The sequence below is a fragment of the Sinocyclocheilus grahami genome, unplaced genomic scaffold, assembly GCF_001515645.1.
Source record: "Sinocyclocheilus grahami isolate Dianchi unplaced genomic scaffold, SAMN03320097.WGS_v1.1 scaffold50.1, whole genome shotgun sequence".
Taxonomy (NCBI): Eukaryota; Metazoa; Chordata; class Actinopteri; order Cypriniformes; family Cyprinidae; genus Sinocyclocheilus; species Sinocyclocheilus grahami.
The window spans coordinates 142,912-168,229 of NW_015505229.1; the positions used below are offsets into that span (position 1 = coordinate 142,912).

Here is a 25,318-nt window from a genome sequence, read left to right on the forward strand (position 1 = left end):
ACTAGACGGCGCACTTGCTCTTCCACTATTTGGCTGGTTAGCTTAACTTTAATGACTTGCACGCTCCATACAGACTTATGACGTATACTGTTATAATAATTATGATTACGGTATTTCAAATATATTATGTTCTGTATGTAAAATTTTAACAGCAGCCGATCTCTCTTCTCCTTCTTTCTCGCGCGTTCTTTCACACGCGCACTCTGCATTATCTCACACACACACGGACACACGTGAGCGTGGGTTTTTACGATACGCAAAAGACAGAAAGAAGAAATACTTTTTTTATACTTACACAATTCTTCATTTACCATATACCTGAAAAATGGGCTGGCTATTTATCCGAATGGACAGACTGTTGACTTTCGGTGTCTCGCTGTGACAGGCGCGTCAGGCAGTAAAGATCCGCCCCTCGGCGGTGTTCAGCTGCGCTCTGTGCATCACTCTCAAACGCTAATTCCACCGGGACAGACGCAACTTCGGTCCGTGCGCGGAGCGGAGGAGACGCACACGAAATGACACAAATGGCTGCGCTTGTGTTCACAACGACTTTTGCGCTAATAATCTGGATACCGACTTTCGCATTAACCGCACGGGTCTACCCTCCTAATGAAGGTAAGGGTTTACCAAACCAAGGGAACATCTCTCCAAGAGTTATGTTTTGTTGTTTGGGTTACGACATGGGACGGTATAGAGTGGCACAGTGTATGACTGCCATCTGTTTTTGTCTTGTTTTTTATTTTTATTTTGAGACTTTATCCCGTCAGCGAAAAGGAATTATATAATTTTCTCCGAAAGTCCCTTTGGGGATCTCCAAGTGTCTTGTGGTTCCCAAATCCGCAGATCTAGTGGAAGACTGAGGCGGGGTTTTTTTTGTCCAACGAAGTTTAAACTCGGACTCTATTGGGAGTAAACACTCTGGTTCAACCGATTTCTAATTTTATTGAAACCTATGTTTTCCCGCACATATATTTATTTATTCATTCACATTTCATTAAATGTGCATGGGTGACCAGTTCGCGATTTATAATTTCCTTGGAGTGTTTTCACAAACGAAATTTACGAAATCCAAAACGCGCACGAGACATAGGCCTATACAGTAGCCTGTAATATAGACTTAGAGTCTCAATCAAATTCTCGTAAATGGCGCATTACACTGCACACTTTTAATTTTAATTATACTAAGGCTTTGTTGTGGTATTAAATATACCACAAACGCAAATTTGAATGTGAGTGTATAATATATATATATGTATGTGTGTGTGTGTGTGTGTGTGTGTGTGTGTGTGTCTGTGTGTCAAATTTGCATGCATTTATTGCGTCTGTCGTCTGCTCATTTTAAATTCTGAAACCCTTAAAACATGTGAACACAAGCCTTTTATGTATTCTTTGCATGTTCATTGCGCTGATTATTTTCCTCTCTCAAAGGACCTAATTTTGATTGGACAATAGCCATCTTAGAATACTGATTAAAACAATACATAATTGTGCTCAAATAAAAAATATTCATTTGTGTTATTTAACCAAATCCAATAAATAGATTTATGAGCATAAATCGGTGTACATTGAGGAAATGGAGAGTATAATAACTTTGTGCGGTTGGGAACAAATGCGTATCAACAAAAACAAGTTGTGACTTAAGAGGTAGTTTGATCTAGTCATAAGGAGGTTGATGATCCATCTTAAGAGACTCATGGCATTTTGTCTTCCTGCAGTGACGCTGCTGGACTCGAGAACTGTGCAAGGAGAATTGAAATGGGTTGCGAGTCCGACGGAAGGAGGGGTGAGTCTACAAAGAACAGACAATGTTGCTTTTACTTTTATATTTGTGTGGATAAATCTCTATCTGCAACTCTTGAAGGTCTTTATTGTCTTGGAAATCATATTTGCACATGAAAAAGCAGACTAGAGAAATAAAATAACCTTTTTTTTTTGTTAGCACAGCAGATTTGCTGTTCCACACTGCATATAAGAAGGTACGGGATCTAACTAAGGCCTCATGTTGTGCCAAATCCCCACTAAAAAAAAATGATGGAAAATGGCTTAAGAGGCATCACACTGTATGCAATCAGTATTTTCTGCATTAGTGCATAGATGAAGCACAAAAGACTAATTAAACCTATACAAACATCCATAATTATAAATCCTGACAGATGAAATGGCTTTGTTCTTATAATTTGATGTTTCATAGACTGAGAAACGACTTGAGTTTAAGTGCTTGTGCTCAGGGTAATTCATTTAGAAATGTTATGCTTCATAATTATAATGATCCTTTCTGTACATCATTTATGGGTTGGCATCTTAAAATTCAAGAATTTTCTAGTGCTTGGTGTACTGTACTTTGTATATGCGACAATGAAGCTTGTCACAGATAGGCTGTGTACAGTATTAAGGCTATGTGCCGTTTAAGAATTTAAGTGTTAAGTGCTATTTACCTCATGTTAATTACACACACATTATGCAATTTATATAAAAAAGGTTTTGTTTAACTTTTTGGCCACACTTGACACTAATATTCATACTTGATTATAATTATTATGCAGTTATAGCAATTAAATGTGTAATTAGCTTAAGCAACTTGTATTTAGTCAGTATTATTTTTAGTGTTATTGTGATTAATTGTATTATGTAGTAGGTGTAAAATGGATGTTTTAACCAACAATTTTTTAATATTTGTCAAAAATAGCATACATCAGTATATAACGTTAACAAAAATGTAATTTTTTCAAATGTTTCTTTTGAAATATCTAAATTGATCTGCTTGAGCATGCGTGAAGTTATTTATCAGTGATTTGATTGATTACGCCACAATTAGGCTTCCTTGTTGTCTCCGTTCCACTTTGGTTGGTTTCGGGGTTAATGGTGAACTTGGCATTTGAGGAAATGTGGTCCTCCCACCCTCTGCTGCTTTATTTCATCGACCCCTTTGATTGACAGGGTCCCGACAGAGCCCCCTCCCTCGCACAAACAGGCCAAATGTACAGCTTTATCGGTGTGACAGCTGGGATTTCTACACTTACGACTTACAAAGAGTAAAAAAGCGAGAAGAAAAGACAGCGTCATAGATCGTGACAGGCCTTTTCAAAACTCTCCTTCATTGCGAACGTCTCATTTGAAACTCTCACCAGCAGGAAGCATCAAACTCTAGGCCCCATAGTTTTACAATGGCTTAATATGGGATTAATGGTGACCAGAAAGTCAGGGCGTTCTTGTAAATGTTGCTGGGCATTGTATTTGTTTGGTTTATGTGCTAGGGTGTTTGCAATGGTGTATTATTAGTGAAAAACGTATTTTTACCTTAGTTTCAAGGTTTTTAAACTAACATCTTTCCTTGTCTCTTTAATTTTTGGAGCAACACATGCACATACGTGCACAGAATCTGACAGATGTGTGATTAAATTCTCATTATCATATCGTAATCAATGAAATCATTGCATCATTGCAGCTGTTTGTCTGTGGAACATCTCCAGCACCGAGACTGGAATTGTGTGCACCTGCTGTGACAAAAGTCTCCCCAGTAGAATTTCTATAGGCCTACTTACCTCTCTGTCTTTCTCGTCATCTCTCTCACAGTGGGAGGAAGTGAGCATCATGGATGAGAAGAATACGCCAATCAGGACGTACCAGGTATGCAACGTAATGGAACCCAACCAGAACAACTGGCTCCGAACAGACTGGATCCCCCGTGGCGGAGCTCAGCGTGTCTACATCGAGATCAAATTCACTCTGCGTGACTGCAACAGCTTGCCAGGAGTCATGGGTACCTGCAAGGAGACCTTTAACCTCTACTACTACGAGTCCAACAATGACAAAGAGCGGTACATTCGAGAGAACCAGTTCACCAAAATCGACACCATTGCGGCTGACGAGAGCTTCACGCAGGTGGACATAGGAGACCGCATCATGAAGCTGAACACGGAAGTGCGGGATGTGGGAATTTTGACACGGAAGGGCTTCTACCTGGCATTCCAGGATGTGGGAGCCTGCATCGCTCTGGTATCCGTACGGATCTTCTATAAGAAATGCCCCCTCACCGTACGCAACCTGGCCCAGTTTCCAGACACCACCACCGGGGCGGACACCTCATCGCTAGTGGAGGTACGTGGATCCTGTGTGGACAATTCAGAGGAACGTGAGGTCCCTAAAATGTACTGCGGCGCAGATGGAGAATGGCTGGTGCCTATTGGAAACTGTTTGTGTAACCCTGGCTATGAGGAACACGGAGGAACATGCCAAGGTAAGAGCTCAGATAACTCCCTCGCTCCATTTTTTCCAACAGAGCGTTTCACCAGTCGAGATTTACGCACCTCCCACACGGAAGTAAAAAAATACCCTGATCGCCCATCAGTGATACATTATATAATTTAAGATGAGATCATTATAAGAGAAGCTGACCCGGATGAACTTTTTCCCCCTCAGGGATGTGAGAGTTTACTCAGATGTAGACAGCTGGGTACTCGGAGGATCACTGTGGATTAAGCCAGTGTTGCTATTCGAGAGGTCTGGTTATGATTATGAATTGCCCTGTTTGATATCAAAACACCTCCCAGTGGATTTGTGCATGAGAAACGTTAGCACTAATTATTTTGTTGGAGCAACAGCCGTATGGTTTATGAGCAGAATCCGCTTAATTAGATCATGGGCCAAGGCTCTCGTACCCTTTTCGCTCTCATTCTCCTTTGCTATCTCTCAAGAGCATGTGCGATGGTTTTCAGTTCACATTAAAGGGAATAGACGGGATTGGCAAAACACTGAAAAAGCAGGAGTGATAAAAGAAGAAAAGGAGAGGATCAGATAGATTGCTTCTGTCACCAGAGGGCCGTTTCTCTTTCTCCATGCCGGCTTTGATTCCCAGTGTCCGTAGTCAGGCCATACGACATTAAAAAAGCGGTGATATACTGTTTGGGGTAATGCTGAGGTCAGTGCAGGCAAAAAGGAAGAGCCAGAGGACATGTAGACAGTTTGTGCACGCCCTTTCTTTCTTTTCTGTCTGGTCCAGAAGAGGGTCATCGCTTGAGCAGGGTGATAAACGGCCGACTGGCCACTCTAACGGCCTTTATTTATGAGTGCTATCTCAGCGGGCTAATTGCATGACAAATACGGGCTGTAATTTAGGGCTCCTGCGGGCTCAGGGGGGACAGTCGGCATTCACCACACTGCTTGTGTGGGTGGTTGAAGGGGGTACACTGGGAAAGACCATTCTCAGAGATCTGGCCGTTTTTCTTGGCCACTGTTTTATTAGCGGAGCTCGCTGGCAGCGGCTGGGTTCCCCACTCACTCCTTAGCTTTCCTTCTGTCTCCCTCTGCTCTCTTTTACCGTTCAGATATGTTGAAATGAAGGAAAGAGGCTGTAATTTACTGAGAGCAGAACGGCGTTTCCACACAGACATTTGGTGGAACATTTTACTTAAATCACTTCAGGGCTTGCAATGATGATTTCATTACTCCGAGATATTTGGAAGAGGGCGTTTTGTAATATTTCTGTTGTTTGGCATCAGCAAAAGTTTTCAGGTTTCATTTCCCATCTCACACATCAATTAAAAAAAAAAACTCAAATCCCATAAGCTGGTATGTAGAGGATAATTTGTTTAATTTCTGGGTACTTGTCTGCACAGGACTGAAATATAAGGATAGCCTGCTGGCCAAGAGTTTCAGATTAGTTGAACAAAACAGTCACTCATTGCTCTTTCAGGCCAATTTGACATTTATTGATCTTGCATGTCTGTTTTAATACCTTGTATATACAATTTAGAATTTAATGAAAAAATATATAGAAAATACTAAAAATGTATTGCCAAAAATACTGACCAGCAGAAAATAAAAGTGAAAATTTCACCAATGTGAAAAAGGACCAACAAAAACAAATCGCAATTCATAAAGTATTTCATAGCCAAATTCCAGATTTCAGTAAACATCCTGGGTTCCTTTTTTATATATCCTTAAGCTTGAGCCTGTCATCAATAGCTGATTAAGCCATCACATGCTGTCTTCAGCAAGGCAACAGGCAGTTGTTTCCTCATTGAAGCGGGTTCAAAGGGTGGCTTTCTCTCCCAGCATGCAGATACGAGTCACTGTCAGTTTAATAAGTCTGTGTGTGCAGCCCAGGCCAGGGGAGGGATGCAGAGGTTCACCTTCAATGTGAGGGTGTAGGAGAGGGCGAGAACTTTCTCAATAGGGCGTCCCGAGGACCTTATGAAAAAAGCTCATTGAAGATAAGGGATACAAGCCCTCATACCCCAGAAGGCCTCAATGGGAGCCTCTCCCCAATTGTTGGGATGTCGTGATCGGGCATGGGGGCGAATGGGGAGGAACACTAGACAGGGTCAGGGGTGACCCCTGGCTTTATCCTCCTCTCCTCCCCGAGAGACGGGGGTCATGGCCGAGATTTATTAAGACGTCAAAATGTTGACAGCTGCAGCCTAGACGGACAGGTCCAAGAACAGAAGAGCGAGAGAAGACCACAAAACAGCCGCCATTCGGTTGGTGAATGGAGCGGAGACTTGGCCAGAGGATTTGGTGTCTTTTATTCTTTATAAGAGTTTGTTGTTTTCTCACTGCTCATCTGCTGTGTTGAGTAGGAGGTGAGGACAGAGAGGAAATCTCTGCTTGTTAGTGGGCGTCCGGCGAGCTGGAGATGTGTAAAAGCCCGCTGAGGTGCTAGGCTGCAATGGAGAATGACAGCCCACTCTCAGTGATTCACTACACTGTAGACGTAGTTTAGTGAAACATCACGACAACATGGAGAAAAATCCAACCAACTCGAGTGAGTTTTAGCTTTTTTGACTAATACACCCTAACAAAAAAGTACTATGGTATTACTGCAAAAATATATCCTCATGATAGTATATTGTAAACATAGTAGTACCCTGGTACTACTTGTCAAAATGTCCAAAAAACATGATAGCACCATGGTAATTTTTGTTACTTTTGTAATATTTACATGGTATTTTACACATGTACCATAGTATCATGGAAGTAACATAGTAAATTAATTTTTGCACCATGGTATATGTCAAAGCCACCGCACCACAGTAGTACCACCACAGTAGGAAATGGAAAATGTCCAAAAAACATAGAAATACCATGTGTAATAAATTATGGTACTACCATGATACTTTTTGGTATGTGATACTATGGTGTTTTTGATGTACCATGCAATACAAGTGTGATAATCTATATCAAATTACCATCTGATACATCATTCAACCATGGTGCTGCCACATTATTTTTTAATGGGTGCTAATGTAAAACAGCTCACGCATATTTAAGTAATTAGAAAGGATAAAGGGTTTGAAAACTAGAGCATGATGGGAAGGTGTGATAATATGAAACACTGCTCTTTGAATCAGAACAGACAGCGGCTTGTGTAACTGGAAGGAAAACGATGCTTGACAAGACATTATTTATGTATGGAAGATGAGATAGACTCTCAAGAGAATGGCGTTTGTATCGACTTTACCGAGCAAAAGTACATTTTAGCTTTAATCACACATTAAGCAAATTGGTGTACTTGAGGAGAGGTATTGATCTGGTTCTCATGTGTTATTGTTGAGGTACAGCTTTTTTCCCAGTGTAAACTTTGCACCTTAGCACCTGTTTGTGTGCCTAATTGGAAAAAGTTTGCATGTGTATCTCATTGCTGTCATAATTATGAGCAGGTGTATGAGTCTCATCATCCTCAGCTGTGAGTCGTTTTTGCTCTTTTCTTTGTTAAACAATAGTCGCCGCCTGCCAAAATGCTCTTACCTATGAATATTCATCACTTCCTTTTTGCTTTTGATGGCAAGCACATATGTTGATTCCTGTCACAATCCTCCTCATTTCTCCCCTATGAGCCCCTCCATCGTCCCCTGAATGGACTGTCAGCTGTCCCAGGAAAGAGAGATAGAGAGAGAGATGGAGAGAGGTGCCCTTTGATATCAAACAAATACATTATTTGCATATTTCGTCCGTGAAATGCAAAGCCAGCAAACTTGTCTCTCAAAGACAATGGGCGGCTCGTCCTTTCAGCGAGAGGGAGCGAAGGTTGGGTCCATCCTCTTCGCTCTGTGATCATAGCAGCGTGCTGTATACGTTTGAAATAATTTGGATAATATGATTCGCGTGATTAAATCCAAATCTTTTGAATCGGCCATGTCAGACGTTTGCATTTCGCATGCAGAGTTCAGATGCTCCGGTCTATCTGCGTCACTCTCTTGCTGTCTGTATGTGTGCAATTGCTTGCTCATGTGTGTGTTGTTCTCCTTGACCTCTTCCTGTCTATCATCATCCGGTGCTCCCATACGGAAGCTCCCTTGACAGCACGCAGCCCTTCAGTTGTCATGTTGTGATGGATGCACCGGGGGCGGAAAACGGCCTGAAGGACAGAACTGGTGGGAAGGGTGAGAGATGGAGGTGACTGTCCCACTCCTAACAGACTGTTAGCATTCATGCTAATACAGTTTAGGTCATATATGAGGTGACCAATGCCCTTTTTAACATTCATTCAAATGTTATTTGATATCACAGCATTCAAAGTACCACGGTATTACCTTCTGATGTAATAGCTGTACCTCTGTAACATCATAGTAATTTCTGCATTCTTATATTTTAAGCTTAATGTGAGTATTTGAACAAAACGCATAAATTCACAGCATTTCTCAGCAGAGACTGTTGAAACTTATGGAACGATATTCCGGACAATTTTCAAATAGAATAGCACTGTTTTACTAATGCAGATTAGCCAAACTGTTTGCACCCATGCTAATGCTATTTTAGGACTGAGATTAGGTGACAAATGTACAGCTTATGAGGGAAAATGTGGTATTACCATGGTTCGCTTTGAAGTACCTTGTAAATTAGGGTGACAAGATGCTGTTTCTAGGAACCTGTCCTCAGAAATGTCTGCATCTTACTTTGAGTTTAAGTGGTGTTTGAATACACTAATCATTCAGAACAATAGTAGACATCAAAATACCATAGTTTTCTGATACCATCATTGTACATTTTTGTTAGGTAACATTTCTGGATATTTTCTCTTAATCTTGATATTGTATTATCATTGATAAATTCACAGGCTGCTAAAAACTACACACTAATGTGAACTAGCCAAACTGTTTGCGCCTATGCTGTTGTCTGTGTTTTCCAGGAATTTGGCTGTCCCCAATTTGTTCAAATAGTAACTGTTCAATACCATGGTATATATCAAAATACCATAGCATGATACCATCTTTTTTCTAAGGCAAAATGTCTGAAAAACCCAGATTAAGTAGAAATGATCCAGTGTCCTTGATAAATTCACAGCATTTCCCATGAAAGTCTGTTGAAACTACACACTAAGCATTTTTTTTGCTAATGTGAACTAGCCCCCGTTCCCTTTTGAGAAATTCTGATAGCGCTAGTCTAATCTCTCTGGTGTTTAATTATATTTTAATTACGCCGTCTGGCACACATTCATTACCGGTGGTCTGGATCTGTTAGATCAGAAGAGCAGAGCTGAGCACAGATCTCCTTTAGCATCACCGGTACAGCGGTGTGGACAGCGCTGTCTCAGCGTCCACATGCCAGAGTAAATATCTTTTCGAGTGGATGAGCCTTATTGACTCACTGCTCGAAGGTCTGTCCTCCCATTCTCCCTGATTAACCCAACATCCATTTAGACGCTGCTCTCCACACATGCTTCATGCCAAAGGGTTTATGTTCATTTGACAAGATGTCCATCAACATGAGCGCCCAACCAGCTACTTTATGTGATCCTCCCTGTCAGTTAGTGCCTGGCTCCTTTCTTTTCCCACTCCATACATGAAGCCTTTAAGTTGGCTTCCACCCAGAAAAGGGTCGTAGGTCGACCTGAGCCTGTGTCGGAGGCAGGAAAGCCCAAGCCATCATTTTCTTCTGAAAGAGTCGTTGAAGCTGCTGACCTGTTTTATGCAAGAGGAGCATGGTTAACTTTACAGTCAGCGCTGCTGCTGCGCTTCTTTGTCTTCGGGTTTGATTAGGACGCTGCCAAAATTTTCTCTGGACAAATGCACCAGATGGAGCCCATGAATGCAGTTGTTCTTTTTTACTAATGAAGTGTTTATGAAGGCCTAATATGAATGGTTTGATTCATGATGATTGATGTCACAAATTAATCTTCTTGCAAGCAACTCAAACTAAATGACAAACCTTTTCTCTGCACAAGAACTGAAGTGACTCAGTGTTTTCTCACTTAGGTAAATATGCAAACGTAAATGAAAGAAATGTTATTCATAGATTTGCACAAAAGCACTTTTTGAACTCTCCATTGCACAAACATGCATACTCAGGGATTCCTGACTGAAGTGCTCTTCGCAAAACTCTCTCTCGGCACTTCTAGATAGGACGTCAGTTAACAGATGTCAATTAGCTGAGAGCGTGTCTACGAGAACGGGAGCTGGAGAAAGGACAGACTTAGTAATGGGATTATTTCGGGGGTCGGCAGACCTGTTTCCACAATGCAAGGCAACACTAGTGATTAGCCCAGAGGGGTTAGAGCGGCGACTTCACATTGCACATTAATACTGGTAATTATTTGGTGGGGTTGAAGCATGGCTGAATCTAATGCTCGCCATTAGACTTGAGGGTTTATTCCATTCCTGGGGTTTTCATTAGAGTGGATTGGTCTCTCTCAGACCAGCTGCTGTGGAAAAAGCCACTTGGTTTGTTACTGAACGCAATTAGTTTTGACTTTATGTCTTTGTTAGTGCTGAGAGAAAGACACGGGAAAGCAGGAGGGAAAGATGAAGAGCATTTGCTGAAGCACTTCTTTAGACGTAAATCTCACCAAGGAATTTCGAAACATAGGAATGGAAGCCTTATATAGATGCACTGAAATGTAGCTACATGTTGTTGCTTAGAAGTTTTTCTCGCTAAAATGTAACTGTGAACTCACAGTAATTCAGTGTCCTTGAGGAGAAAAAGCTTAGCTACATTTTTAGCTTGACAGTAGCTCAACGGTTTTCAAAACATTGCAGCTTTTTCAGCAGCAAATTTTCATTAACTTTTTCAACAAGTAGCAGTTAGCTTGACAAAATGCTGTACTGTTGTCACGTTGAATTGCAAACTAAAGCAATTCTCAAACACTAACAAAAAGGTTCATTGATTAATTTTAAAAGTCACTGCATGGCAATTTCCTTCTGTTTTGTAGTAAAATAATGCTAATGTACAAAGTAATTTTTTTTGTTCAATTAAATTCTTTTTTTATGTTATATTTATAGGTGTTTTCAGCCTTTTTTGGGAAAGGACGTAGAGAGTTGACAGGAAAGCATTGGGTGGAGAGAGGGGGCGGGATCGGCAAAGGACCTCGAGACAGGAATCGAACTCTGGTCACCATGAGCGCAGTATGTTGGCGCACTAACCACGAGGCTATTGGCGCTGACATTTTTTTTGTTCAATTAATTTTAATAATTTAGCTAATCCTAAATGGGATTATCTTTACATAAATTTATAAATTATTTTATTATTATTATTTCACATAGATTTTATAATCAAACTATAATTGCAAAGTATTTTACTTAAAAATATAATGTCAATTTAGATATTTAAGGATATTTCTTTCTGTAATAGCTTCAGTGTAGTTAGCTACTTTTTGTTAATAGCTTTTTGTGTAGCAAACTTCTTTTCTCTCTCTCTCTCTCTCTCTTTAAGGGTAGCTTGACTGTAATTTAACCTTTTTTAAATCATGAGTAACTTGCACCTTGGCAAGATAAAGTTTCAGATGGCTTCCCCAACATAGCACAGTAATAATACCAATGTTCTGTCATGTTCAGAGCAGGTGATACGAGATGAAAACGGTGTATTTTTCCAAGTGTTCACTACAAAGACTGTAATCTGAGAAGTTATTTTTTTCATGCAGATAAATTGACCTTCCATTTATACATCATACAACATAAAACACCCTCTACAGGAGAAGATTTCTTCACAAGTTAATAAAACACAATGTTTAAACCGATCAGCTAGGAAGGAACCAAACGCATGCATTTTATAATTAGCATGCACACACTCCTCTTGACGTGTGAACGACCTTTAACAGGATTACAACGTTGTGGGCCTCCTTTAACACATGTGGTTTACTTAAGTAAGCTGAGTATGTTATTCTCAACAGACTCCCAGTGCATTTATGTGTGTGTACACACAGACTTTTCCCAATCTAACCACACGTGCATTTCTCTCATTTATATTTGAACTCCTCAACCTTCAAAAACGAACAAACGTGACTGAAAACAAAGAAGTAACTTGAAAAAGAGACGGTTGCGAAGTGTAATTCACTCATCGTTGCTTTGGTGTTGACACATTTACCCTTTAATATCCTCTCCTGGACATTAATCCAAGAACCCAGAAACGTTTTCTGCTCACTCACCACCTCGTCCACACACACCTCTGCTCCGAGGCACGAGCTTGTGGCCGCACACTCACAGTAACCACAAACCATAACCCATTGCATGTGCATTCAGTATGTCTGAGGAATTCTTGCGCTGTGTCAAATTTTGGCTCACTTGAGAGGGGAAAAAAAATTTAGTCTTAATGTTGCTTATTTTCACTGTAAGTTGTTACTGCTTTCTTTGGCTCTGATTTGATGCATGTAATCAAACCGTTAGATTTGATCCATTCCGTTTGAGATTTAAAGAGTCTGCCTGTTTCTCCACTGCAATGTTCTCCATGTCATGAGCTGTTCTTGGTAGTTTTTTTAAGGGACAGATTGCTCGCTAAGCGAGAGCGGCCATTCAACGGGCAGCGCAGTGCATTCTCCCTGTCTTTGTGTAGCAGCCTCCCTTTGAAGGCCCTTGGCTAAGAGGAGGTGGGGGACTGAAGCCGACAGCGAGAACATTAGCATGTCAAAAGCTCCTAGAATCAATAAGGGCCTTTTTCTATCTCTCTTTTTCCCTCTCATTCTCTATCTCTGTCTCCTGCTATATTTCTACCCGGAGGCCACGACCCTTTCTGGCAGCAACCAGCACCATACAGACCTTCACTTCATTTGTCCATGTTCACTAAATTTAGCGTAGGTGCTGTCTGGAAAACTGATGCTAGAACTTACCAAATTTAGATTTTTAGTAGAGAAAAAAAAAACAGGAAGAGACAGTGGAATAGCAAAACTCAAACTTGCATTTTCCACATGAGCACCACAGTTAAACCGTAGTTTCTATTTTAAAACGTACATTTCTTAAGGGGTTTATCTTGGAGAATGTTTTTTTTTTGTCTTCGCCATGAGCTGTCAAAGCATGTCCCGCCGCTACTGGCTGAGACCCAGTTAAGAGTAGCCCTTTGCAGTCTCTGCGTTCTGGCCGCTGAACAAAACAAGTGGACGGGACACGACCCGCTCTCGGCAGCATCAGCTCTTTAAGAGAGCACCATTAGCCAGGGTTCACGCCGAATGCACCGCCCGACCCCGTCTGCAGAATTTAATATAGCAGTCCAGAGAGAGCCCATTGCCAAGCCTGCTTGAAGCGAGTGCTATTTGCTAATGATTGTAAGAGTAATCCTGCCTCTGAGATGTGTTGAAAGAGACAGACAGGGCTGAAGGGGGTGGTTTATGGAGTGCCAGAAAAGCAATTGCAGGCCAGAGCATTTGCAGTGAGGGGAAAATTGTTGGCTTTGCAATGAGGGGACAATGATTCTGCGCTCTCTGAAGCGAGGCAATTATGACCACGAGTGAGTAGTGGAAAAAGACACAAACAGAGAAAAAAGTGAAAGTGATGAAAAAAGAACAAGAGCCTGAGAAAGTGAGAGTGAGAGAAACCTGAATAAAGTCAAGGATAATGTAATAAGTGAAGAGAAAATTATTTTTGGACCTGGGATGTAAAATGATACTACCATGGTTTTTGAGGTTTTACCTTAGTAGTACCATATTTTTTGGAAGTATCTTGATATGCTATGCTCTTAAAGAAAAGTACTATGCTACTCCCATAGTGCCAAATACCACAGATTATCATGTAAATTCCATATCAGTACCATAGTATATTTTAATGTACCATAGTATTACCATCCGATGGCATCACTGTAAAATAGTACTTTTTTTGTGAGGGTTGGAGTACAATGCAAACAGTTGTTATTGTTAATTATAAAAATATTTGTAGTTGTAGCTTATTGAATTAAAACTAAAATAAAGTAAAATATTAATATTAGATGAAAAACTACCAAACTACTATCAAAATACCATGAAATGTTAAAAACAACAATTAAATAAAATTAGTTCATACCACTAGTACATTATATTCATAGTCTTTTGAGGATGTTTGGTACTGTAGCTTTGTCTGAAGAAAAAATTAAGCTTGTCTGAAGCTTAATTGCTTAAATTGTGGTCTGTACCTCATTTTGCTACATAACGTTTGTAGATATCTAACCCTATATGTTTTAGCGACAGAAGGATGAGTAGGATGACTGAATTTGCATCTGTCAGATGAACCTTGCCTTCGCATACACACACATTGCAAGGCAGCTCCTCCTTATTTGCTATGCAGGAATTGTTAGGAATGTGAGACGTTTGGCCCCCTGCCTCTCTCAGCTGCCCGTTCCCCTCAAAGGACAGTAGACAAGACAATGAGCTGCATTTCAGAGAGACTTCACCTCCACATCCCTGCTGCTGCACTGTCCCTACCCCCACCTAGGACTGAGCGGAGAAAAAAAGTGTTTTCTTGTCACCTGCCTGAGCCAACCCTTCATAAAGAACTTCCTGAAATGCCGTGAGTGTGTGTGTAGGTGGAGTTCCTGTCTATCAGATCCGAACCACTGGCTGGGATCTTGATGTGATTTAGAAAGACCTACCCTGGAGTTGTTGTCTATGCTGCTTTGCCCCCTTCTGTCTTTCCTTCAAAGCTTTACACAGCTCTCTATATAAAACACAGTGACACACACACACTTCTGTACAGCAGATGGCCATGTAATAATTTACCTCAGAGCAGAGCTCTCGCACATAAAGGTTAACACACGTCCTTTGTGTACGTTCGCCTCTAGCTGTACCTCCATACCTTACTTCGGTAAGACCTTGGGACTGTCTTTAGAAAAGTTTGAGGAAACTTTTGACAGGTTTGTGGGGATCAGAGAGCGAGAGAGGGCAAGGGAAGGGTACGTCGAAGCAGAGACAGACAGAAGGGCGATAAATAAAACCTAGACGAATATATAGAGATTAAAGCCAGTGAGCTTTGATGCAGCTTGGCCCCTCGCTGACAAACGAGCTTCTCGGGGGTTAGAGCCACATCAATCATGGCATCATCTCACACACTCACGCTGTGGCGATGAGGAATGTTTGCATGCAGCGAGTGGATCAAGGTATATCAGTCACTGCAGATGTAATTAATAAGCAGAAGAAGGCGGGAACCGATCAATGAGGGAATTGGTGTGTTCGTGCTGGAGGGCAGAGATGATAATCGTCTTTCTTTTTCTCGTTCTGTTTTTTTGCTGTACTTCTTTCTCAGCTCATTCAGGCACAGCATCAGATAAGAGTGAAAGCAGTGTTTGAAAAGACTTGGGGAATTTTGTGGAAGAAATGTGTATACACCATATAAGAACGACATTTGTTTCAATGAGAATATGTAAATAAAAAAACATTCTGTAGAATATAATATACAGTAGATACTATTTAAGAATTAACAGTCTATATTCTGTTAAGAGTAAAATAGTAAGCCTGTGAAGTGACAAGAGGAAGCAAATAACTGCATAAAAGGCTATAAACTACATAAATGTCATTAAAAAAGTCCCTGATTTTCTGACATGAACCTGGTAACTAGTGAGATAATGTGAATGTGTGTGAGCATGTGTGTGTGTGTGTGTGTGTGTGAGGTGGATTAGCCACTGTTGATCCTCCTGAGCAGCGGCTTCAGAGATAAGCCAACATCATAAAAGTGTCATAAATATGTTAGCCATTAGCTCACGCAAACCCACAGGTCTTGACTTCACTTTCACTGCCTTCAGCAAGTGAGTCTGTGTGTGTACTGTATGTGGGTGGATGTGTGTGTGTGTGTGTGTGAAAGAGACTTTATTTTTTCTTCTTCTTCTGAGAAGCAGCCAAATTGTCCAATATGCTCAATTTCTAATCAATTTCACATTTCCTAATTTGTGAAATTGTTTATGAGCAGCACTAGCTGGGTTGTAACATATTTTTAATGCATAAAAAAATGCTGAATATAAACCAAAAAATGTAAAGTACCAAAATGTGTAAAAAATATTATTTGTTTAAGACCTACACTTAAACCGCTATGAAAGCACATTTCCTGAATAAATTCCTAGTTGCCCATTTTTTCCATTTCTATTTCCCTCCAATTTCCAAGTGAATTTTGTTCTCTTCAAGACAAGTTTGGAACTTTATTCACAAATTGTTTTTAAATTTTTTGCATAAATTAAATTAATAACAGCAAGGATGTGATAGAGAAAAAATGGACAGAAACCGAGAGAGCTATAGATGGAAAGAGTCTCACTTCACTTGTGTGTGTGTGAGGAGAGAAATATAACCTGGCAGAGTTGAGTCAGTGTTAAATTTCCGAGAGGACACACACTCTGAAGACCGACCACCCAGTGCTGAAGCTTCATTCCCTCTCATTTTCCTGTCCCCCTCTCTCATTCTTTTCTTTCCACTTCTCCTCACATTTCTATTTATTTTTCCTGCAGTTTTACCTCTTTGTCCGCTATTTATTTAATTGCAGTCATCTGAATAGAAACCACCGATGTTGACAAAAGTATCATCAGACCTCTGTACGTGTCTAACCGAACGTCCTCAGATTACATGCATCTAATTGAAGTCCTTTTGTCCCGCCTGGAACATCTTTCAATGCTCATAAACCGCCACACATACCTTGTAGAATTCCATAATTCATTCGCTTCCCAACACAATGCCCGGATCTGCTTTTGTCCTCAACTCCACCCTGCGTTTTGTCTTTCTGTGCAGGACAACAGGTGACTGTTTTAAGGTCTAAAGCCCACAGAAAGCATTCAGAGCTCAATCTGAGATGGTGTCATCAGTGAGATGGACATTGTCCTCACGGTGGACGGTAGGACGAGAGCACTGACCCTGAATATTGGGGCATGGACTGGTAATTACGACCCTATTATGTCAGAGGCAGTAAGCTCATTTCTTCAATCGTCCACCGGTGTGGACAATGAGACCGTGATTGTCCTGCTATTGTCCAGCCCAGTGGTCATAGGCTTCATGGAGAAAGAGTGGAAAGGTCAGATCTGTGGGGGGGATGAGAGCTGTGTGTGGAATTGAAACCAGGAGCTGTTGGGGATCTCATAAGGGACCTAGGATGGAGGACTTAGGAAGGGAGGGGACAGCTGGTCGTCTTCCGTAAGGGTCTGGGACTGAGAAAACACTCAGACTCTTAAGCAGGTGTAGGGTGTTAGATATCCTAAGTGCTTGAGAAAAGTGCTACAAGTCAGCGAGTGCATTCGCTTATAAACAAGACCGAAACTCCTGCAATCAAGGTCTCTTGATCTCTCAAACACACCTCCGGTTTCCTACAGTGGTTTTAAGCTTCCCAAGAATCCTCTTCAATTAACTCTGTCCTCCAGCCGGCGTTAAGATGAACCAAAGCTGATCAGATGAAACCACCAGCTCTAATTCCCATCATTCCCCTCCAACGCATGGCAACAATGCACACCGTCCAGTGGAGGTCGCGACCCAGGGCTGCATCTCTTCTCCCTGAGCTTTCTATCTTTCCATCCCTCACCCCCTAATGTTGTTTTATGGATGGGGCTGATTGCGAGTGATTGGCCCCTGGGCAGACTGTGACGGAGGGAGAGATGAAACGGAGAAAAGTGGAAGGTGGTGATTCCCGAAGGCAAGCGCTAATGCGGCCGCAGGGTTCCTGACACTTATGTGAGATTAAAAGAATTGGCCAGCAAAGAGAGAAAATAAGAGAGAATGAGGCAGAGAGTGATGAGGGACACTTGTTTAAAGTACTGTGTCTCTTGACCAATGTTGTGGAAAGTTACTTTTAAAATGAATCCATTACGGTATTGAGTTACGTCATTAAAAAGGAACTAATTGTGTTACTTAGTTACTTTTTATGGAGAGTAATGCAATACATTACTGTTGTGTTACTTTTTGTCACCTGAGCTGGGCTTGCTTATTAATTTTTAAAAACAAAATATCCAAAAGTTATATTTTTGGCAACTGTAAAGGCCCTTTCACACCAAAAGTGAAATTAGCCTGAAGGAACTGTCTATGCCTCTGCATCTCACTCCTAGTTTCTCTCAACACGGGGACAGGAGAGGTGTCAGTGAATCAATGGGAAAATAAAGTAACTGGCATTACTTATTTGAAAAAGTAAGTAATACCTTACTTACTAGTTACTTGAAAAAAGTAATCTAATTATGTAACGTGTATTACTTGTAATGTGTTACAAGTAACACTGGTCCTGACCTGCATCTTGCCTGTCCTTAAAGGGTTAGTTCACCCAAAAATGAAAATTAGCCAGTTATTTACTCACCCTCAAGCCATAGGTGTATATGACTTTCTTCTTTCAGATGAATCGAATCGGAGTTATATTAAATATGGTCCTGGCACTTCTAAGCTCTATCATTGCAGTGGGCGGGTGTTTCTGTTCAACAGTCCAAAACACGTTAAATAAAGCATGTGCATCCGTAATAAAACGTGCCTCACACGGCTCTGGGGGGTGAATAAAGGCCTCCTATAGCAAATCCATGTGTTTTTGTAAGAAAAATATCCATATGTCCAATGTAATAAACACTTTTCTATCACTTCCGCTATCTGTTATACGCAGAAACAGCCGTTCCGGCGGATGACGTAGGATGTCGGTGTTGCGTGATTAGTGACAAATGTGGCGAGAGAACAAAACAAAATGCCGGTCATGAATTAGAAGTACAAACCGAGGATTTGTAAAGAAAAATGTTGGAGGATTTTGTTATAAGCCAAGAGGAGACTGGTTTTCCTTTTGCTAAAGTAAGGAAACTTTGCTTCCTTTGCTCCTGTAAACAAACTTGTGAGACTAGCATATCTCAGAGGCGCGCTCGTGACGCATATGTCCTACGTCATCCGCCGGAACGGCTTCCACATATGACAGTCAGCAGAAGTGAGAGAAAAGTGTTTATTACGTTTGAAATATGGATATTTTTCTTACAAAAACGCATAGATTTATTTTGTTTTAATTATTTTTATTATTTAATTATTTTGTTTTAATTATTTAATTATTATTATTTTAATAATACTTTATTTAACGTGTTTTGGACTGTTAAAGAGAAACACCCACCCACTGCAATGATAACACTTAGAACAGCCAGGGCAAATGTTAATGTAACTCCGATTGGATTCGTCTGAAAGAAGAAAGTCATATACACCTAGAATGCCTCGCGGGTGAGTAAAACACAGGCAAATTGTCTTTGGGTGAGCTAACCCTTTAATATTTGTGAAATGCAACTTTTCTGTCCTCATTTGAAGTGAAAATGCTGTGTGAAGCAAAAATATCACAAACAATTAGAATGTAATACATGTTTAATATGCATCTATATTTTGGATTGGACTATATTTTTCACTGTGGCTCTATGACTGGTTAGGAGAAGTATAAAAGGGCAGTCACACTAGATTTTACATAGGAGAAAACAATTTTATTTTATTTTATAGTATTTATTTATTTAGTATTGCTACTTTTTCTACCATCTCTAGTGCTTAATGCTAATCAAAAATAATAATTTAATACCGTTAAATGGCATAGCTTAGCAGATATCAAAATGAATATCATATTTATCTTTCAAATTGTTACAAATTCACTGTACAGTATTTCAAATGATTGACAAATTAGTATTAAAATTAGGTTTTTCTACAACACTGCAACCCAACAAGTGTCACCCATGTTCATATTATTATGGATGCAAAACCACTAAAATGAGAGTTTCCCCCATGCTTGATTTTCATCCAAGAGGCCAGTCTGTGACATTTGAATTTTCTGTTGGTTTAACATCCTTTTGCTTTGCGAACTTGCAGGTCAGAGTTCACCTAACCCAAACTTTTGTAGGCAGTGAAAGACAAATATTCTTCACATTTGTTTGCATTCATATGAATGTAAGTGAATGGCACATAAAGCCCAGTGTGACCGCCCTTTAAGGGCTGTCCTCTCGACACATGAAAGCTTGTTTGTCCTATTTGTCATATAAAAGCCTTGTGTTTCTTTCCCATAATGCTTTGCTATGAGCATGTATGATTATCGCTAAGAGCATTATTATGATTTGTGATATTCCGCATGGAGCGTTTATATTGATAGGACCTTTTAGGGAAACACATCTGTAAACTATCTTCAGATCAATAAACTCTTAGATAAATGTCATAAGTAGCGGCTTTATTCATGTTCAAATGCTATCTGTACTTGTGCGGGTATCGATGGCTTTGTAGAGAAAAAGTCAATAAAAGACCTCAAAGCATTCCTTTGTCTCTGTCACCGTAAATAGGAAATTATGCTGTGTGTTTGTATGTGTGTGGCATATTAGAAGGAGCAACAGAAAAAAAAGAAGGAAGTAGAAAGACAAACAAACAAAGGAAGAAAATAATAAAGCTGGAGGGAGGACAAAAATGGGCGAGAAATAAAAGAAAGCGGACAAACTTGAAATGAGAATGAAAGAGAAAACAGAGCTAGAGAACAAATGCTGAGAAAGGGCTTGGCTTGGGTGTTGGGATTAATGACTGTGCATTCCTCTAGTATCACTTCCTCTCTTCCTTAGCGTGTCATAAATCCGTGCACTGCTGTCTGTCATTCAGAAATTCCACACCACTCCCTTACAGTGTGTTTCACAGGCCTGACATAAACATTCACACACTGAGTGTCGTTATGATAGCTGGAGGTGAAAGACTAAAGAGTTTCAAGATCTCAAAATGATGAGCTATTGTAGCAGTATGTGTTAAATAGTTCACGATCATTAACGTCTCAATTTTCTCTCACTTTCTTTCTCTTCACAGCCTGTAAGATTGGTTACTACAGAGCACTGGCCACAGACGACAGCTGCTCTAAGTGTCCCCTGCACAGTTACTCCATTAGGGAGGGATCCACTTCCTGTGCCTGTGACAAAGGCTTCTTCAGGTCTGAGACAGACCCAGCTTCTATGCCATGCACACGTAAGTGTATTGAACCTTCACTCACTTTATCTAGATTCACACTGACTCCATGGATGAATATACACTTTGTGTACCTCTGTTTTTTTGGGGCATGTGTACAACTTTGAGACCATTTGTAGTCCAAATTACACTACCATTCAGAAGTTTGGGGGTTGATATGATTTTTTTAATATTTTTGAAAGAAGTCTCTTATGCTCATCAAGGCTGCATTTTTGTTTTTGTTTTCTATTTTAATATATTTCAAAATGTAATTACTCAAGTCTTCAGTATAACATGACCTTCAGAGATCAGTGTAATATGTTGATTTGGTGCTCATAAAATATTTCTTATTATCAACATTAAAAACAATTGTGTTGCATAATGTAGTTGTGGAAAACACGATAGAACAGCATTTAAAATTAAATTTTGGTAAAGTTAACCTAATAAAGTTAACCTAATAAATGTCACTTAAGGCATCCTTTTTAAATAAAAGTATTGATTTCTTTAAAAAAATGTATACTGACCTCAAACACATTTTAGATGGTCTCTTCCTAAGTGTGCCGTTCTTGGCCAGAATAAGCTGTGATGTGGACCAGAATATGCTTGTAGTCAAAAGTCAGCTACGTGAGACTAAAAACACAGGCGTAAACAAACCACCCTGGACATGAGTAATCATTAGACCAGGTCAGGGATTTTGAACTAAGGAAGCACATATCACTCAGGAGAACCAGCCCCGCCTGGACTTCATATCAGACTGCAGCTGTTCACTTCACACACCAGTGGAGTTGTTTTCCTAAAGGCTACTTACCAAAGTTAAAGACAAAAAACTTGCTTGACATTGACAAATTATTGGACATTTAATTGCAGTGGATGCTATTTTGTGTCTTTTATTCCTGCGTTGCCTAATCAAAAACTTTGGTGAGTAGCAGTGAGTTGGGAGGAGCCCTGTCATAATGAGTAAAGATAGATATGTGTCAGACCCTGAGGTGAGTCATAGACTTGATAACAGTGTTCTGCTTGTTAAATAGAGGCCTGCATTGAAGCGCCAACAGTCGACGCGCCACAGCTCTGAGCCAAGACGTTAGGGTTAATCGTAAAAAATGAACACACACGTCAAGTCGTTCATGACATGCTCGTTCTCACGTACGAATCACTCAGGTTTTTGCAGACACACACACACACACACTCAAGCCGGTGTGATCAAAAAATAATTACGTGATAAATTTATTAAAGATCTCTAGGAAAAGGGTAGAGAGGCATCCAGACCAGATGGGTTCACGGTGTCAGATTTAATAGGTTTTCCAGATCTGAATGATCAGGGGCGGCAGGTGGGGGGAAAGGGCTCTTATGCACCTATCGGGCGTCCAGACATGCATTTTACGTATCGGATTGTCTTTCTCGCTTCTATCTCCTCTTTAATTGGAACTCTCTTTCATATCGCCATCTGCCGTTCACCCAGAAGCACCTGTCACATACTCAACAGCCAATTCGCTAAAGGCGCACGCAAAAAAACGAGATAAAAAGGAGCTAGGTAGCAAGGGAGGAAAAAAAGGCGAAATGCGAGAAAGTGGGGAGACAGACAGCGAAGAGGCGCAAGAGAAACGACCCCATTACGCTTGCTGAGCTGAGCTTCTCTCTCTCACCTTATCGTATTAAAATGCAGCGAAGCCAGTCGACTTAATCAGCTCCTGTCAATCACAGAGCATGTGGCACCGAGCCACCGTGGGAGTGTGCTCGGTTCACCCCACTCTGCCGGGTGGGTACAGCAGCCACATACTTAATACAGGTTAAACAGAGTTTAAAGACCATTTACACTTAAAGCTCAGCCAGGAGGAATTCAATCTAATCCAGACCTAGGTCAGATATGTGTTTGAAGTGTTTAAATAATTTGGAGGATATGGAGATATTTGAAAATGGCTTTTGCCATATGAGAGACCTCAAGGAGAGATAATGGGACACATGCTGTTTGAATGTTTGTCCTCTTCACTCACTATTATTTTAGTTATTTACCTATTGCAGCTAATGAATCGGAAGTCTCGCACAGTCACAGGAAATAACTTGCTTCCACATTGAAAAGATGGATATCTCTTGCTCCTCAGATTTCATCATGATAATAAAGACTCGAACAACCTCACATAAGCTGGAGTTTAAATAGAGATCTCAACAGTGTCTCAGACTGTCAAGATTTGAGATTTCAATCTGATTTTAAACATTTCTCATCCAATTTTCACAAATGATCTGCTCTATAAAATCCAGATTCATTTTCAAATAATATAAAAACACTACAATGTATGTTAACAATTCTATCACTTCATTCTATGTTTATTTCTCCTCAGGAATTTTAGGACAAACATCTATATTCAAGTTCATACTTGAATATAACATAACCGAGAACTCAATTAAGTCTCCTGAGCAATAAAAGAGCAACCTCTGAGCAATAAAATGTTCCTCCAGGCAAACTTTGTGAGAAAGTCAACCTGGGATTGCTGATTTAGAGATCCATATTTATGATGAGAACGTCATTGCTATATCAGCAATGGCAACAAGGGCGACCCAATGTGCATTTATGAGATCCCTATCAGCAAGTTGCTCAGTTATGGAGATGTAATCATTCTCTCTCTCTTTTTCTCTCACTCTCTCGTGGGTTGAGTGTATTTCCTTTTTGCACAGCTATCACTGCGTCACCTATGAGTAAAGATAGATATGTGTCAGACCCTGAGGTGAGTCATAGACTTGATAACAGTGTTCTGCTTGTTAAATAGAGGCCTGCATTGAAGCGCCAACAGTCGACGCGCCACAGCTCTGAGTCAAGACGTTAGGGTTAATCGTAAAAAATGAACACACACGTCAAGTCGTTCATGACATGCTCGTTCTCACGTACGAATCACTCAGGTTTTTGCAGACACACACACACACACACACTCAAGCCGGTGTGATCAAAAAATAATTACGTGATAAATTTATTAAAGATCTCTAGGAAAAGGGTAGAGAGGCATCCAGACCAGATGGGTTCACGGTGTCAGATTTAATAGGTTTTCCAGATCTGAATGATCAGGGGCGGCAGGTGGGGGGAAAGGGCTCTTATGCACCTATCGGGCGTCCAGACATGCATTTTACGTATCGGATTGTCTTTCTCGCTTCTATCTCCTCTTTAATTGGAACTCTCTTTCATATCGCCATCTGCCGTTCACCCAGAAGCACCTGTCACATACTCAACAGCCAATTCGCTAAAGGCGCACGCAAAAAAACGAGATAAAAAGGAGCTAGGTAGCAAGGGAGGAAAAAAAGGCGAAATGCGAGAAAGTGGGGAGACAGACAGCGAAGAGGCGCAAGAGAAACGACCCCATTACGCTTGCTGAGCTGAGCTTCTCTCTCTCACCTTATCGTATTAAAATGCAGCGAAGCCAGTCGACTTAATCAGCTCCTGTCAATCACAGAGCATGTGGCACCGAGCCACCGTGGGAGTGTGCTCGGTTCACCCCACTCTGCCGGGTGGGTACAGCAGCCACATACTTAATACAGGTTAAACAGAGTTTAAAGACCATTTACACTTAAAGCTCAGCCAGGAGGAATTCAATCTAATCCAGACCTAGGTCAGATATGTGTTTGAAGTGTTTAAATAATTTGGAGGATATGGAGATATTTGAAAATGGCTTTTGCCATATGAGAGACCTCAAGGAGAGATAATGGGACACATGCTGTTTGAATGTTTGTCCTCTTCACTCACTATTATTTTAGTTATTTACCTATTGCAGCTAATGAATCGGAAGTCTCGCACAGTCACAGGAAATAACTTGCTTCCACATTGAAAAGATGGATATCTCTTGCTCCTCAGATTTCATCATGATAATAAAGACTCGAACAACCTCACATAAGCTGGAGTTTAAATAGAGATCTCAACAGTGTCTCAGACTGTCAAGATTTGAGATTTCAATCTGATTTTAAACATTTCTCATCCAATTTTCACAAATGATCTGCTCTATAAAATCCAGATTCATTTTCAAATAATATAAAAACACTACAATGTATGTTAACAATTCTATCACTTCATTCTATGTTTATTTCTCCTCAGGAATTTTAGGACAAACATCTATATTCAAGTTCATACTTGAATATAACATAACCGAGAACTCAATTAAGTCTCCTGAGCAATAAAAGAGCAACCTCTGAGCAATAAAATGTTCCTCCAGGCAAACTTTGTGAGAAAGTCAACCTGGGATTGCTGATTTAGAGATCCATATTTATGATGAGAACGTCATTGCTATATCAGCAATGGCAACAAGG

The 25,318-nt window shown here is 40.5% G+C and overlaps 1 protein-coding gene across 4 annotated transcripts in view; it reads left to right on the forward strand.

Annotated features, from left to right (window-relative positions):
* Positions 1 to 378: 378 nt before the first annotated feature.
* The window catches only part of LOC107583108 (ephrin type-A receptor 4-like), a 38,039-nt gene continuing 13,099 nt past the window's right edge, over positions 379 to 25,318 (forward strand). For all 4 annotated transcript variants that reach the window (XM_016269200.1, XM_016269203.1, XM_016269201.1 and 1 more), the window contains exons 1-4: positions 379 to 615; positions 1,716 to 1,783; positions 3,574 to 4,237; positions 20,900 to 21,055. In XM_016269200.1, the coding sequence (XP_016124686.1) occupies positions 516 to 615; positions 1,716 to 1,783; positions 3,574 to 4,237; positions 20,900 to 21,055 (988 nt within the window). In that variant the 5' untranslated portion in view covers positions 379 to 515. The remainder of the gene's footprint in view (positions 616 to 1,715; positions 1,784 to 3,573; positions 4,238 to 20,899; positions 21,056 to 25,318) is intronic.